The sequence below is a fragment of the Manis pentadactyla genome, chromosome 2 (genome assembly GCF_030020395.1).
Source record: "Manis pentadactyla isolate mManPen7 chromosome 2, mManPen7.hap1, whole genome shotgun sequence".
NCBI classification, from domain to species: Eukaryota; Metazoa; Chordata; class Mammalia; order Pholidota; family Manidae; genus Manis; species Manis pentadactyla.
Genome location: NC_080020.1, coordinates 181,951,718 through 181,966,774, shown reverse-complemented (window position 1 = coordinate 181,966,774; position 15,057 = coordinate 181,951,718). Strand labels below are relative to the sequence as shown.

Genomic DNA, 15,057 nt, shown 5'->3' with positions numbered 1-15,057 from the left:
TCAGGGAAATGCAAATTAAAACCACAGTGAGATATCACCCCATACCAGTTAGGATGGCCAACATAAAGACTAGGAACAACAAATGATGACGAGGATGCAGAGAAAGGGGAACCCTCCTATACTGCTGGTGGGAATGTACACTAGTTCAACCATTGTGGAAAGCAGTATGGAGGTTCCTAAAAAAACTTAAAATAGAAATACCATTTGACCCAGGAATTCCAGTCCTAGGAATTTACCCTAAGAATGTAGGATCCCAGTTTCAAAAAGATATACGCACCCCTATGTTTATCACAGCACTATTTAACATAGCCAAGAAACAGAAGCAACCTAAGTGTCCATCAGTAGATGAATGGGTAAAGAAGATGTGGTACATATACACAATGGAATATTATTCAGCCATAAGAAGATACAAATCCTACCATTTGTAACAATATGGATAGAGCTAGAGGGTATTATGCTCAGTGAAATAAGCCAGGTGGAGAAAGACAAGTACCAAATGATTTCACTCGTCTGTGGAGCATAACAAAGCAAAAACTGAAGGAACAAAACAGCAGCAGACTCACGGAACCCAAGAATGGACCAAAAGTTTCCAAAGGGAAAGGGACTGGGGAGAGTGGGTGGGGAGGGAGAAGGGGAATCAGGGGCATTATGATTAGCACGCATAATGTGGAGGGGGGGACACAGGGAAGGCAATATAGCACAGAGAAGACAAGCAGTGACTCTATAGCATCTTACTATGCTGATGGACAGTGACTGTAATGGGGTATGTGGTGGGGACTTGATAATGAGGGGAGTCTAGTAACCACAATGTTGCCCATGTGATTTTATATTAATGATACCAAAAAAAAAAGAATCCTTGAGAGACAGACTGGTGGTCCAGGTCACAAATTATAGAAAGTATCAGAATTCATTTGGATCTTTTTTTTTCAAGGCTGCTTATTTTACATTTCAAAAATTATTCTTTTACCTATTTGTAAAGCTCATTTATTTTCAATATATTTCCCTCTTAAAAAGTTGACAAATGTCTTTAAAAATTAGTTCATAAAAATATTTTATTTGTAACACTACCAAGATTAATTCCTAGAGTAACATACATTAAAAATGCTTTCTAAGGCAGTATATATAGAGAAGACAAGTAATGATTCTATAGCATCTTACTACGCTGATGGACAGTGACTATAATGGGGTATGTCGGGGGGACTGGACTTGATAATAGGGGGAGTCTAGTAACCATAATGTTGCTCAAGTAACTGTACATTAACGATACCAAAATTTAAAAAATGCTTTCTCATTTCAAATATGGACATGCAAAACTTGAGTTGCTTTTCTTCCTTTCAAAGTGCACATGCCTTTGCTGGCTACATTATCTTTCCATTTGTCTCCTAGTTTTTTAGTTTTAGATTCTTCAGCATACAGCTCAAACTTTGGGAATTACCTCTGAACATCTCAGGAGGATTCACAGTGTTAAAGGATTAATGGACTTTTAATATTTAGGACTCATCAAATTAGAAGAAATATGATCACCAAGTCTGTTTTCTTAAAACCATGCAGGATCACACATATCTTCAGTAGGGCTCCTTTAATAATTTATTATACTATATAATAGGTTACAGACAAGAAATTTTTCCACAGTTTAAACATCTTGAATTTATACTCTTCTGCTGTTGTTTTCATCTTCAACATAGCTGTTCAGTTATTTACCTAAAAAGCAATATGGACACAAAGATACTTGGGTAAAATGCAAGCTAAAGTGGACTCAATTTTCAGAATGGATGGAGAAAAGGTAACTCCTTTATGACAGTGAGACCAGAATGCAGTTTATATGCTGCTGCCAGTCTATGAACTCTTTAATAGGTCCATGATAACATAAGGAACTTGGCTAGAAAGTAAATCAACTATATCACTAAGCCCACCACACTGTTTATCGTAAGAAGACTTTCTTGATGAAGGAAACAGTGCAGTGATTTACATTCTAGTGTTAACTCCTTATTCCACAACAGACCAGCACTTTGGGAAGCACTACAGTAGCATACAAATTTCTCTAATCCTGGTTGTGGCATCTCCTCTCTTTAAAGCTAGCAAGACAAAACAGCTATTGTCAATCAAAAAATGAGTTTGAAAGTGCTCTCTTGGAATCCTTTCTTCTATTCCTTTTCTAAAAATAGAGTAGAGTAAGGTGCCAGAATGTAAATATAACAAAACTGATTCTGTAACTTACCAAAAAATAAAATTCCATTAATGAGAAAATTATTTCATTTGAATTTCAAAGATTTCTGCAATTTATCAATATCCCATTGATCTTTTCTTTTCAAAGACATACTATTTTCGTAATTTATTTTCCTATTTAAATTCGATAAGGGAACAATTTTTAAAATATCCCTAAAAGTGTCTGTATAGATTGATGAGATTTTTATTCGCTTTTGTAAGCAGTCTGAGAGTGAGCCTGTGTCCACAAACCCATCATTTTCATCAGATTTATGAATCTGTTCTTACTCAAGGAAAACCTTTATAGGTAAAAATGTTACCAAAGAAAAAAGTAAATTTATTTTCATTTTCAACTGTGAAAAAAGGAATACTCATGATTCTTTCCCCACATTTCTTCTCTCTTTCTCAAGCTAGTTTTTTCTTGTTTTTGAGAAGAATTGGACTAAATTCAATAAATTTAATAAATTATTGAAGTCTTCCTGAGACAAGCTTTCAAACTGCCAAGAGATGTCACTAGACTGAAGCAAAATGCTTTCTTTTCAGAACCACAGTCAGTTTCAGAAAAGCTCTGAACTAAGTGCTGAGAAAGAACTGGGATCAAAGATCCTTACTTCCTATTCAAGTTTTAAAATATTCTTTGTATGTGAATTAAGATATGCTTAAAATTAATCTACATTTTAAGTGACTTTCAGGATGTTGACTTCTGAAATATAGGACACTGTAAAAAATTTTGAAACCTCTTACTAATAACACACAAAAGATGAGGCTTTGCAAAACTAAACATACAATTAGAAATATTGTATTGTTTGACTAGGATATTTTTCTTCAAAATAATCATCCGTACTGTGTAAATGAAGCAAAATAGTACCTCAAGTTGATTTTCTGTACTTTAAATCATAAAAAACATAAAATTAGCCAATATATTGTTTGGAATAAATATAAAGCAATTACTTGTGTTACCTAAAATATCCTTTCAACTGAAATTCTATCAATTCTTGTTTCAGATAAGAGGCACTCAAACAATAAGGTTTTCCTTTTCCACCAGCACAACTTGTATTCCACTATGTCAAAATGCTATTATTTCATCAGTTAAGATTTGAAAGCTTATAATCATCATTAACAATAAAAATGAAATTAAAATAAGAAGCACTTACTAAATAATTAAATTTGAACCCTTGCAAATAGCACCACTTAACTAGAATAAAGTTTTCAACATGGAAAAAGTAAAAAGGAAATTACCTTTTCTTGTAGCAACTTTGAGGAAGCTGCATCACGATTTCCTTTTCCACCAGCAGTATTAAAATGAGACCATGGTAAAACTGAATTAAAAGTTAAGGAATCATCCAAGGCAAAATCTGGTTTCATAAAAATCTATTAAAAAAAATGCATTTCCCTCAATTAGAAAAACATTTTTTATCCATTATTCCTCCCAACACTGTAAGACCACCAGACAATAATTAACTTGGATCTCAAATATAAACAGCAAAAGCAAGAGATAAGGTGGGGTATTTACACAAAAGTCTATATAAGTAAAATGCAGAAATGTTTCATCAAGCTAAAAATGCTCATGAAAGACAGAAAAAATTGTTTTGCCTTTATCAGTGGAGATCTTTCCATTGCTACTTGATAAAACTCACTAATGCAGTCCCACTGAGCACATGCCAGATGTCATACCCTAAAATTTCCATATTATTTCCCACTGACAGTGGTTTTGTAAAAACACCAAATATCATTTTTGTTATATTTACATTTCTATTTTCTCCTGTTCAAAATTATTTCAAAATTAGTTTTATAGATTGGACTAAATTTTACTATACACTATTGTGTATATATTTTGTAGACTGGACTATACACTAAACTTTTTTAGATTGGACTATACACTAAATTTTATACACTAATATTTTATAGATTGGACTACACACTAAAACAAATAAATTCAGTTTTACATACCACATCCATCTGGGCACTCAAAGTCGTACCCATTTTATTTTCTAAATATTGCTTGAATCCTTTCTCTCCTCTATCTCCACAGCAATTTCACCAGTGTAGCTCTTCATTATATGTGGATTACAGTAATTGGCTATTTACTGATGTGCTTCCCCAATCTATCCCCTATAATGCTTTCAGATACACCTTTATAACTGAATCACTTCTCTATTTAAATCTCTCAATGGATTCCCATCACCACAGACCAAACTCTTTCGAATAGCATTGAAAGACCTTCATTTTTTTGGAGTCACTTACCCGTCTGTCTGTATCTTGCCACTCCCACTATTTACAAGTCACCTTCCAACTATCTTACATACTGTCTTATGCTTAAGTATCTTTATACATGCTTTCAGCCTAGAATGCTCTTTCTTGCATATTTCCCTAGAGAATATGACCCAATCAAAAGGGCAAATGTGTCTTTGTATTATAGAGATTAATTACCCATGTCTGAACACAAGTATGCTATGCATACTTACAATTCCAAACTTCACAAAAATTATTTATTTAACCTAGGTATCTCCCCCCAGAAAAGATATGTTCCTCTAAGACTGGACTGATAGTTTTTAATCTTTGTGCCCCCTAGTGCCTAGCATAAGGCCTGAAACATGGTTTAATCAATTAATTGTTTAATTAATTTCTATGCTATACTTTATTTACTGATTCATTTTACCTATACCCAAAAATTAGTACAAATGTGATAGGGAAAATCTACTAGGGATGTGTATATTTTCTAATCACTGAATGGGAAACAAAGATAAATTAATACAGAGGTCCTAATCTCAAGAATCTTTAGTCTAAGGGATGTGATACAATATACATATAAATATAAAGGGAAGAGTGACAAGTACTTTAAAAGGTAGGGCAGGGGTCTTGATAAAATGCTATGAGAATTAAGCAAAATGGGCAGTTATCTTCAGATGGGGGAAAATGTATTCATATAAAGTTGCCATTTAAGCAAAAGGCTGCAAAAGATTAAATATGGGGAGATGAGGGAAGTCCTCCAGGCTAAAGGGACAGTACAAGTAAAGCACAAAGCAGACAAAAAAGTTTGGCTGAAGTAAAGAACATGTAAAGATTAGTAGGCAAAGTTAAGAGTGTGAGTATGATGGAAATGAGTAATTAAGGACCTTACATGATAGAGTTTGAATTTTATTTTGTAGCAATCAAACAACTTAAAATATGACTGCCCTCTTCTTTTTGGTTCTTTCTGTCTCTTCTTACCTAAAGAGCAATTACCACAGACGTGTTTGAATCTGATGAATGCAGTAGACCATTTCCCCAGAAAAAAACCTTGTATATTACACATCTCAACAAAATGTTACATACAAAGAAAACATCTCTTAATAAATTGAAGTGGAAGTATGATCAATAAAATTGTTTTAGAATAGAGACACTTGTACCTATTTGTAGGTTTTGGTGATGAAGGAGAGACTAATGATGCAAGAAAGAAGAAAGTGATGCATGAAATCCCAGAGAGGCAAAGTGGTCAAAGTGTCAGAACGTTTCTTACAAAGCAAAATTAAAGATATTAAAAAGATGTATTATTTTTTTAGGCTTTGTTACCTTAGGTACTTGTTCCAGATCTGTCCTGGATTTATCTTTGAAAAAAGGGAAAAGGGAAAATATGATTTTTTAAACTTGTTATTCTTTTACTTTCATAAAATATATTTTGACAGATTCTGTACTATGTAACAACCAAATAAACAAGTATTCTTAAGCTTCTTCCTTTAACAAGTATCTATTCAGAGCTTCTTGTATGCCTAATAGTAGGCAAAGCATTTAATAAGACATTGTTTCCATTAATTTTAATCAACTGTATAGTAGCAATAAAACAACTAACTACATTGCAGGTATTTTTTACATGGACACAAAGCTGCATACTATCTTAAATTTTGGTGAGATAAGTCTGGCATGCTGACTCCCACCTGTTTCTTCAGCCTCACTTCTTGCTCCCAGTAGAACCAACATCTTACAGTTCTTTGAATATGCTATGTTCCCTCTTGACTCTATGGCTTTGCATAAACTGTTCCCTTTTCTTGCAATATCTTTTCCCACATAAATCTTTATTGATAGCTAGTTTAAAACACAAGCAATAATCACCAACTTTCAGAAGTCTTCTAAGACTAAGTTTGGAGCCCTATTCAATCTTACCACGCTGAACTTTCTGCTTGATAAGCAGTACTGCAATTGTTGGTTTACTGATTCAACCTTATTCAGGAGACCATCAGCTTCTTGAGGACAAGGGCTGTTTCTCATTCATCTATTTTTTTAAGCAATAAGCAAAGTACCAAGCACCCAGACATTAGGTAAGTATGTGGTCAAGTGAAGAATAACACTACCATCAGACCTGTGATTTTTTTCTCTAAAAGCTTTTATAGGATAAATTATGATCGTAGGCTAAAAAATTTCACTAGAAACAAAAATCTTAATATGACAGCCAAGGTCCCAAAATTAAGATTTTGTTCATTGGTATTTATGCTATGCTATAAAAGCACATATTTATCTACATATTATCTACAAATAGCACATATTCATACCGTGAGTATGTAAAAGAGTCCTGTCAAAGGTATTTTTAGGAGGACAAATATTCTTGCATCTCTCATGAATCTTCTCTCTCTAATAAAAATACAATTAAATAAGTAATGTGATCAATGCTGTGGTAATATAAGTATTTAAAGCATCAAAATGTTTCACAACAGAATATCAGAATATACCAAATTAGTTTTACAATTATTAATATGAAATCACTAGCCTCTTGAACTTAAATACAAGTAACAAGTGTGCTTGGTAAACCAAATACCACTGAGATCCACAAACACCTATGTTTATTCTTATAACTCATCCCATTTTATATAATTACAGTGAAATCTCCACAAATTTGGAAAGAAGTAGGAAAGCAAATCAAAAATACTTATTTTCTTTCATGAATATACGAGCCTATGAACATGTCAAAATTCATCAAGATGCACTAAGATTTGCAGATTTGATTGTATGTATCTCAATTTAAAAAAAACACTGGATCTTGAGAAATAAATTTTAAGAAGAAAAATTCTTATTTATATAACAAATTGGTCAAGAGAATAATTTTTTAAAACAAGGGAAATTTGAAAACTTATATACCTGAGATAGATATTAGCTGACACTTTCTGAGACAAAGATAAAAAAGAAATCCCACTCTGATTTTAGAATGGATGACCACTAACAACATTGTTATCTTTTCAGAAATACTATAAATTGGACACATAGGAGAGTGGATTGTGGTAAGGTAAAAAACACTGGGCGTAGCTTCAGAGATCTGATAGCAGTTATCAGAAATCACAGGACTGTCTTCCAAAGTGGCTGTTCCATTTTGCACTGCTACCCACAATGAATGAGATAGTCCTCACTCTTGGCAACATTTAGTATTGTCACTGTTTGGGGTTTATACCATTCTAACAGATGTGTAGTGGCATCTTGTTTTAATTTGCAATTCCCTGAAGACATATGATGTTGAACATCTTCTCATATGCCTCTCTGCCACCTGTATATCTTCTTTGGTGAGATGGCTGTTCACATATTTTGCTCATTTTCTTTTATTGTGGTAAAATATGCATAACATAAAATTTGCCGTTTAAAACCAGTAATGATTCTGACTATCTTATGGACCACCATATGACATGCTTTTTGGTCATCTGCACATTTCTATGGAGAAATGTCTATTCAAATCTTTTGCCATTTTTAAATTGGGTTGTTTGTTTTCTTACTGAGTTCTAAAAGTCCTGTGTATATTTTGGATACCAGTCTTCACTCTTTCAACAGTGTCTTTCACAGACTGGAAGTTCTTAATTTCAAAGAGTCCAACTTGTCAATTTTTTTTTTCATGGATTGTGTTCTTGATGTCTTATCTAAAATGTCATCACCAAGCTCAAAGTCACAGATATTCTCCTATGTTATCTGCTGGAAATTTTACAGTTGCACATTTTAGGTTTATAATCCACTTTGCACTGATTTCTGTGAAAGGTTTAGGTAGAATCTAATCGGTGTCTAGATATTTTTTTTTTGGCTTGTAGATGTCTAGTTGTTCCAGCACCATTTATTCAAAAGACTACTGAATTGCCTTTTGCACCTATGCCAAAAATCAGTTGACTATATTTGCATGGGTCTCTTTTTGCACTCTCTATCCTGTTACTTTGATCTATATGCTTATTCTTTTATCAATACCACAACCATGTCTATATTACTAAAGCTTTACAATAAGTCTTGAAGTTGGCTAGTGTCAGCCCTCCAATTTTGTTGTTCTCCTTCAATACTATGTTGCTATTCTCTTTTCCCTTTCCATATATACTTTAGAATCCTAAAGTAGGATTCTAAAAATCTACTTTTTAAGTTTCTCAAAATCTATGAAACAAACCGTTGGGATTTTAACTGGATTGCATTGAATCTAGACAGATCAAGTTGGGAAGATATATTGACAATACTGTCTTCCTATCCATGTATATGGAATCTCTCCATTTACTTAGATCTTTAATTTTTTTCATGAGTTTTATATTTGTCCTCATACAGATTTTGCACAGATTTTGTTAGATTTATACTTAAGCACTTAATTTTCTTTGGTGCTACTATAAACAGTGTTTTCTTAATTTCAAATTCTAAGTGTATGTCACTAGTATATAAGAAAACAATTAACTTTTGTTTCAGGAGTTTCTTTTTTGATTCTTTGAGATTTTCTACATAGACAATTATGTCTTCTGTGAATAAAGAGGGTTTTATTTCTTCCTTACCAGTGTGTACACCTTTTGTTTCCTTTTCTTGCCTCACTGCATTAGTTAGGGCCTCCAATGTGATGCTGAAAAGGAATGGTGAGTGAGAACAGACATCCTTACCTTTTTCCTTCTATTAGTGGGAAAGCATCTAGTTTCTCTCACCATTAGCTATAGGGGTTTTGTAGATGTTCTTTATCAAGTTGAGGAAGTTCCTCTATACTAGTTTGTAGATTCCTAGTTTGTAGAGTTATCATGAATGAATTACTGAATTTTGTCAAATGTTTTCTCTTTATCTATTGATATGAACATATGATTTTTCTTCTTTATCTTGTTAATGTGATGGATTATACAAATTGCTTTTTGAATATTAAACCAGCCTTACATATCTGGAATAAATTCTACTTAGTCATGGTATATCATTCTTTTTATACACTGTTGGGTTGCATTTTGTTAGATTTTTGCATCCATGTTCATGAGAGACAGTGGTCTGTTGTTTTCCTTTCTCGTAATTTTAGTATTAGGTTAATGCTGGCCTCATGTAAAAAATTAGAAAGTATTCCCTTTAGTTCTATATCTGGAGTAGATTATAAAGAATTGGCATAATTTCTTCCTTAAATAGTTGGTACAATTCACCAGTGAACCCATCTGGCTCTGGTGCTTTCTGTTTTGAGAGGTTATTATTAATTCAACTTCTTTAACATTACTTCATTTAATAAGAGTTATTCAGAATATCTATTCTTAATGTGGAAATTTTGATGGGTTTTTCAAGGACTTGGTCCATTTCCCATAGATTATCGAATCTGTGGGCACAGAGTTGTTCATAATATTTTTATTTTCCTCTAATGTGCATAAGATTATTAGTGATGTATACTCTTTCATTTTTTATAAGTTATATCTTCTTTTTTCTTAATTAACCTGGATAGAGGTGGGCCAATTTTATTTATTTTTTCAAAGAACAAGCTTTTGATTTTGTTGATTTTCTCTATTGATTCCCTATTTTCAATTTCACTGGTTTCTGCTCTAATTTTATTATTTCTTTTCCTCTGCTTCCTTTGGATTTAATTTGCTCTTCTTATTCTGGTCTTCCAAATTTTAAGTTAGAAGCTTATATTACTAATTTTAGATCTTTCTTCTTCCCTAATTATGCACTCCATGCTATTAAATTTTCCTCTAAGCCCTGCTTTCACTTCAACTCGCACATTTCGGTAAGTTTCTATCAACATTTCCTTAGGTTCACTGATTCTTTCTGCTGCCATTTCAAGTCTACTGATGAATCCATCAAAGGCATTCATTTCTGTTAGTGCTTAAGATTTCCAGCATTTCCTTCTGATTCTTTCTTAGGGTTTCTATCTCTCTGCTTATATTACCCAGCGATTCTTACACATTGCCCATGTTCTCCCTTGGAGCCCTTAGCATATTAACTCCAACACTGCTGTTAACTGAGTCTTGTACTGGTACTTGGTCTGATAACTCCAACACTGCTGCTAACTGAGTCTTGTGCTGGTACTTGGTCTCGTTAAGCTGTGATTGTTTTTGTCTTTAATATATATTTTAATTTTTTGTTGAAAGTCACATACCATGTACTAGACAAAAGGAACTGAGATAGATAGGCCTTTAGTGTGGTTTTTTATTCATCTGGGTAAGAGTTAAGCGGTATTTACCGTTTCCTGTAGCTGCAGGTATCAGAAGCTAAAATTTTCTCTGGGGTCCTTGTTTCAGTCGCCCTTGCTGTCTTTGGACTTCTTCTTGAAGTCTGAGACACGCAGTTCTTTCAGTTGTATTCCCTCTTATTATACAGATGCCCTAACAGTGTCGTAAGATATGGGAGGAGAGGAAGCATTCTATAGTCCTATGATTAGGTCTCAGTCTTTTTAGTGAATCTGTGCCCCTTTAACCTTCAAAAACCTTACCAGTCATTGGTTTTCAGTCTGCTCACATTTTTTTCTTGTAAGAACAAGACTAAAAACTTCCAAGTTTCTTACACACTGAACTAGAAGCATTTTTAGCTTTTTAAGAAACTGCCAAACTGTTTTCCAAAACACTTGCACCACTCTAAATTCCCATCAACAATATATGAGTTCTAGTTGATCCACCAGCTCTGGCAGTAGGTGAGGCAAGCATGAAACCTAAGGAATAATATTTAAGGAGGCACCTACTCTCAGATTCTGGTGTCCCTTCACATTTTACACCTTAGGCAACTCACTTGTCTCTTTCTATTATTGGCCCTGTCCTTTCCATCCTCACCAGAAGGTGAAAAGAGTATGTGTAGGCTTAGTATAATTTGTTCTTTAAATGTTTGGTAGAATTTAACAGTGAAACCATGTGGACCTGAGTTTTCTTTGTGAAAAGGTTATTTTACTACACACTACTTTAACTTAATAACTACAAGGCTATTCATATTATCCACTTCCTAAGAGCACTTTGGTACTTTACGTCATTCAAGGAGTTTGTCAGCTCATCTAAATTGCCTAATTTAATGGCATAAAGTTGTTCATAATATTTCATTAATAACTTTAATCTCTATAGAATCCATAGTAATATCAACCGTATCATTCTTGCTATTGGTGATTTATGTCTTTTCTCTTTTGGTCCTAATCAGTATTGCTAAAGGTTTGTCAATTTTTTTGATCTCATCAAACCACTTTTGGGTTTCACTGATTCTTCTCTATTGTTTCTCTATTTTCCAGTTTATTATGCCTTTGACATTTCTTTCTTCTGCCTATTTTGGTTTAAATTTGCTCTTCTTTTTCTAGTTAAGGTGGAAATTGAGGCCACTGATTTGAGACCATTCTTCTTTTCTAACATGCATTTAGTGCTATAAATTTCTTCCTAAGTACTGCTTGAATGGCATCCCATAAATCTTGGTATTTCATGTTTTCATTTCCATTCAATTCAAATTACTTTATAATTTCCTTTTCCTCTTTGACCCATGTTCTATTTAGAAGTGTAAGTTTTGGTTTCCAATTATTTATTTTTCCACATACCTTTTTGTTATCAATTTCTAATTCAATTCTATTATGGTCAGAAAATATACTTTGTATGACTTGATGTATTGTATTGGTATGTGTTGTGTGGCTCAGATTATGATCTTGATAAATATTCCATGAACACTTGAAAATAAAATGTGTTCTTCTATGTTGTGTGGAATGTTCTTTCAATGTGTTCTTTAAATTAAGTCAGGTTGCTTGACAGTGTTGTTTAGTCTACTATATACTTGCTGATTTTCTGTTTACTTATTCCATCATTTACTGAGAGATGACTTGAAATTTCCAACCATAATTGTGAATTCATCTACTTCCCCCAAAAAGTTCCCAGTTGTTGCTTCACATATGTTGAAGTTTTGTTTTAGGGGTATAAACATTTGGAATTTTGATTAACTTTGATTAACTTGACACCTTAATCATTATAAAATAACCTTCTTTAATCCTAGTAATTGTCTGCTCTGAAACCAATTTTGGCCAAAAGTAATACAGCCACTCCAGCTTTCTTTTGACTGGTGTTAAGCCTGATATATCTTTTTCCATCCTTTTACTTTTGAATGTTTTGTGTCTCTGTATTTAAAGTGCATGTCTTATAGGCAGCACATAGTTGGGTCTTGCTTTTTCATCCAGTCTCACAATCTCTACCTTTTATTTGGGGAGCTTAAACATTTACATTTAATGTGATTATTAAAAGGGTTAGGCTTAAGTCTATCACCTTGATGTTTATTTTCTTTTTATCTCATCCATTCTTTGTTTCTTCCTTATTCTTTTTCTGCCTTTGTTTGAGAATTTTTTTTATTCCATGTTATCCCTTCTGTTGGCTTATTAGCTATAATTCTCTGATTTGTTATTTTAGCAGTTGCTTTAGGGTTTTTGCTGTTTATATCCTCTACTAGAATATAATCTGTATAATGGAGGGAATTGGTGTCCACTTTGGCCTCTTCTATAACCCTAGTTTTTAGAACAGTGCTTAGTATATGGAAGGCACTCAATAAATATTTGACCAATAAGTGGATAGGGAGGAAAGCGAAATTGTAGGTTATGAGGTTTGAGATTAGAAACCATCAAAAAGAAAGCATATTAAAGCTCATTCACTCAACATACAGGCAGATGTTACTGTTGAAAACAGAACACAAAATCTATAGACAGTACATGGCAATATACACATACAAAGATAAATAATATTTATAGGTACTATACAAAAATATTAGGTAGTACTAAAAATGAACCAGATATTGTACAGTATTAGTGCTAATAATACAGTCATATTCAGCCTATTTCCAAATCATAAATAGAACAAAGTAATCAAGTAAAATAAAATCAGGTAAACACAAATTAAGCTTGCTAATGAAGAAGAAGGAACAATTATAAAAATATAAGTAAATATTATCTATATAAACTTCCAGTTTAAAATAAGTAAGTCCTGAGGATGCAATATAAAGCATGGTAACTACAGTCAATAAGATTGTATTGCATATTTGAAAGTTCCTCAGAGAGTAGATCTTAAAAGTCCTCATCACAAGAAAAAAATGTATTTGTAACGATATATGGTGATAGGTGTTAATTAGACTTATTGTACTGATTAGGAAATACATCTAAATATTGAATCACTATGCTATACACCTGCAACTACTATAAAAAAAATTTTAAATCCCTGTACTACCCTAATGATCATTTTAAAGATTAAAATGGTAACTAGTACTATATTGGTAACAGTCACCTACTAACAATGATAACCATCTCAAACTCAGCACTGTACTCAGTTCTTGCTCAGAACTGAGTTTAGAGCAACATATTATGTCTAGAGATATTAAAACTACCTTCTAGAACTAGGATGATCTATTAAATTGTCTGCCATGAATGAAACAGTTCCACACTGCTCATTTCTTAAGCTTCACACATCATCTTGGTCTTATTGGTCTAACAGAACCATTTTCTCCTTGGCAGGTAGGATGGGTTTCATGTTGAACATTTGCTCTATTAGAAATGTGTAATTTTGAAAAATCACTACTGTAAGAGAAATATATTTACATGTATCTAAAGCAAAGAATTAAATACAACCCAGGACAGTAGAATATCTATGAACAGGAAAGAATACCATAGGCTCATTAAAGATTATTGGTCAAAAATCTACAATAAATCAAACTAAAAATGTTTCCATTACTTTTGACCTGACTACAACTAATTTCAAGATCAGCTATTACCTGAGAAATTTCCTGTTGATATACTGTAAAATGTTCCTTGCTGATCTGTGGGAGGTAGAATGAAGGTATGACTTCAGTGTCCACAAAGTCCAATCCCCATGTTTTTGTGAAGAAGTCAGATTCTCTTTTTGCTAATCTAGGATCATTTAATGCTGCTGGGAGATTTACTTTGGAATGATATATAGTCCATCTATGTTGATCTGTAACTAGAGATGGGGCAACACATAAACTATTTGAATCACCTGCAAAAAGTAAACAAGAGAACTCTGTAAAGTAAGTTCTGCATTTGAAAGTACATCCTACATAAAAATAAATGTGCTTAGAGTCAACTTTTTGCAAAGCAACTAATCTCTTCTATTGCAAATGTTTTAACAAAAATCAATCAGATTAACCTTCAGCTTTCACCATCAATTTCCAAAGGTAGGAAAAATATGTACAGGATAAAGGATATGCAAAATTTGAGGGCTGCAGTTGCAAGGTGGGGGTGGATGGTAAAGAAAGTCTTTTATTAATTTCTTTCCCTAATGCACAACTCCTCTTTTTCCAACGTCAAAACTCTTCTACCTTCTATTGTATATATTCTATTCTTTTAAAACTCCAGTTTTTTCACAGGTTGATCTGTTTTTTTTTTTATTATAGTCAATACTCCTGGTTCCAGTATCTTTTGTTTAGTATATAATTACATGACATAAATGTTGCTATAGCATTAACCATAGAAGAAAGAAAAATATATAGTCAATTCTCATTATTCATGGTAGTTTTGTTCTTTTAAGTCAATGGGACACTGACTTAGTAAATCAGTAAATTCATTCCTCCTAGGGGAAATACAGGGTTAGGTTCTTGTAAATCTGTGATCACAATATTTTCATCAATTGATCAGTACATAATCTTGTTTTTCTTGTGTGTTTCTGTTTAAAGACACCTTATTTAAATTAT

At 32.9% G+C, this 15,057-nt stretch overlaps 1 protein-coding gene across 5 annotated transcripts in view; it reads right to left on the bottom strand.

Annotated features, from left to right (window-relative positions):
* VPS54 (VPS54 subunit of GARP complex) overlaps positions 1-15,057 on the bottom strand; it is a 134,739-nt gene that overhangs the window by 96,349 nt on the left and 23,333 nt on the right. For 4 of the 5 annotated variants that reach the window (XR_008995830.1, XM_057497147.1, XM_036890430.2 and 1 more), the window contains 4 exons: positions 14,122-14,363; positions 6,732-6,810; positions 5,758-5,792; positions 3,445-3,576 (listed from right to left, as the gene is read on the bottom strand). Coding sequence is in view for 4 of the 5 variants with exons in the window: in XM_057497147.1 (XP_057353130.1) it covers positions 3,445-3,576; positions 5,758-5,792; positions 6,732-6,810; positions 14,122-14,363 (488 nt within the window). In the remaining variant the exon portion in view is untranslated. The remainder of the gene's footprint in view (positions 1-3,444; positions 3,577-5,757; positions 5,793-6,731; positions 6,811-14,121; positions 14,364-15,057) is intronic. The other variant, XM_036890431.2, reaches the window with a different exon arrangement.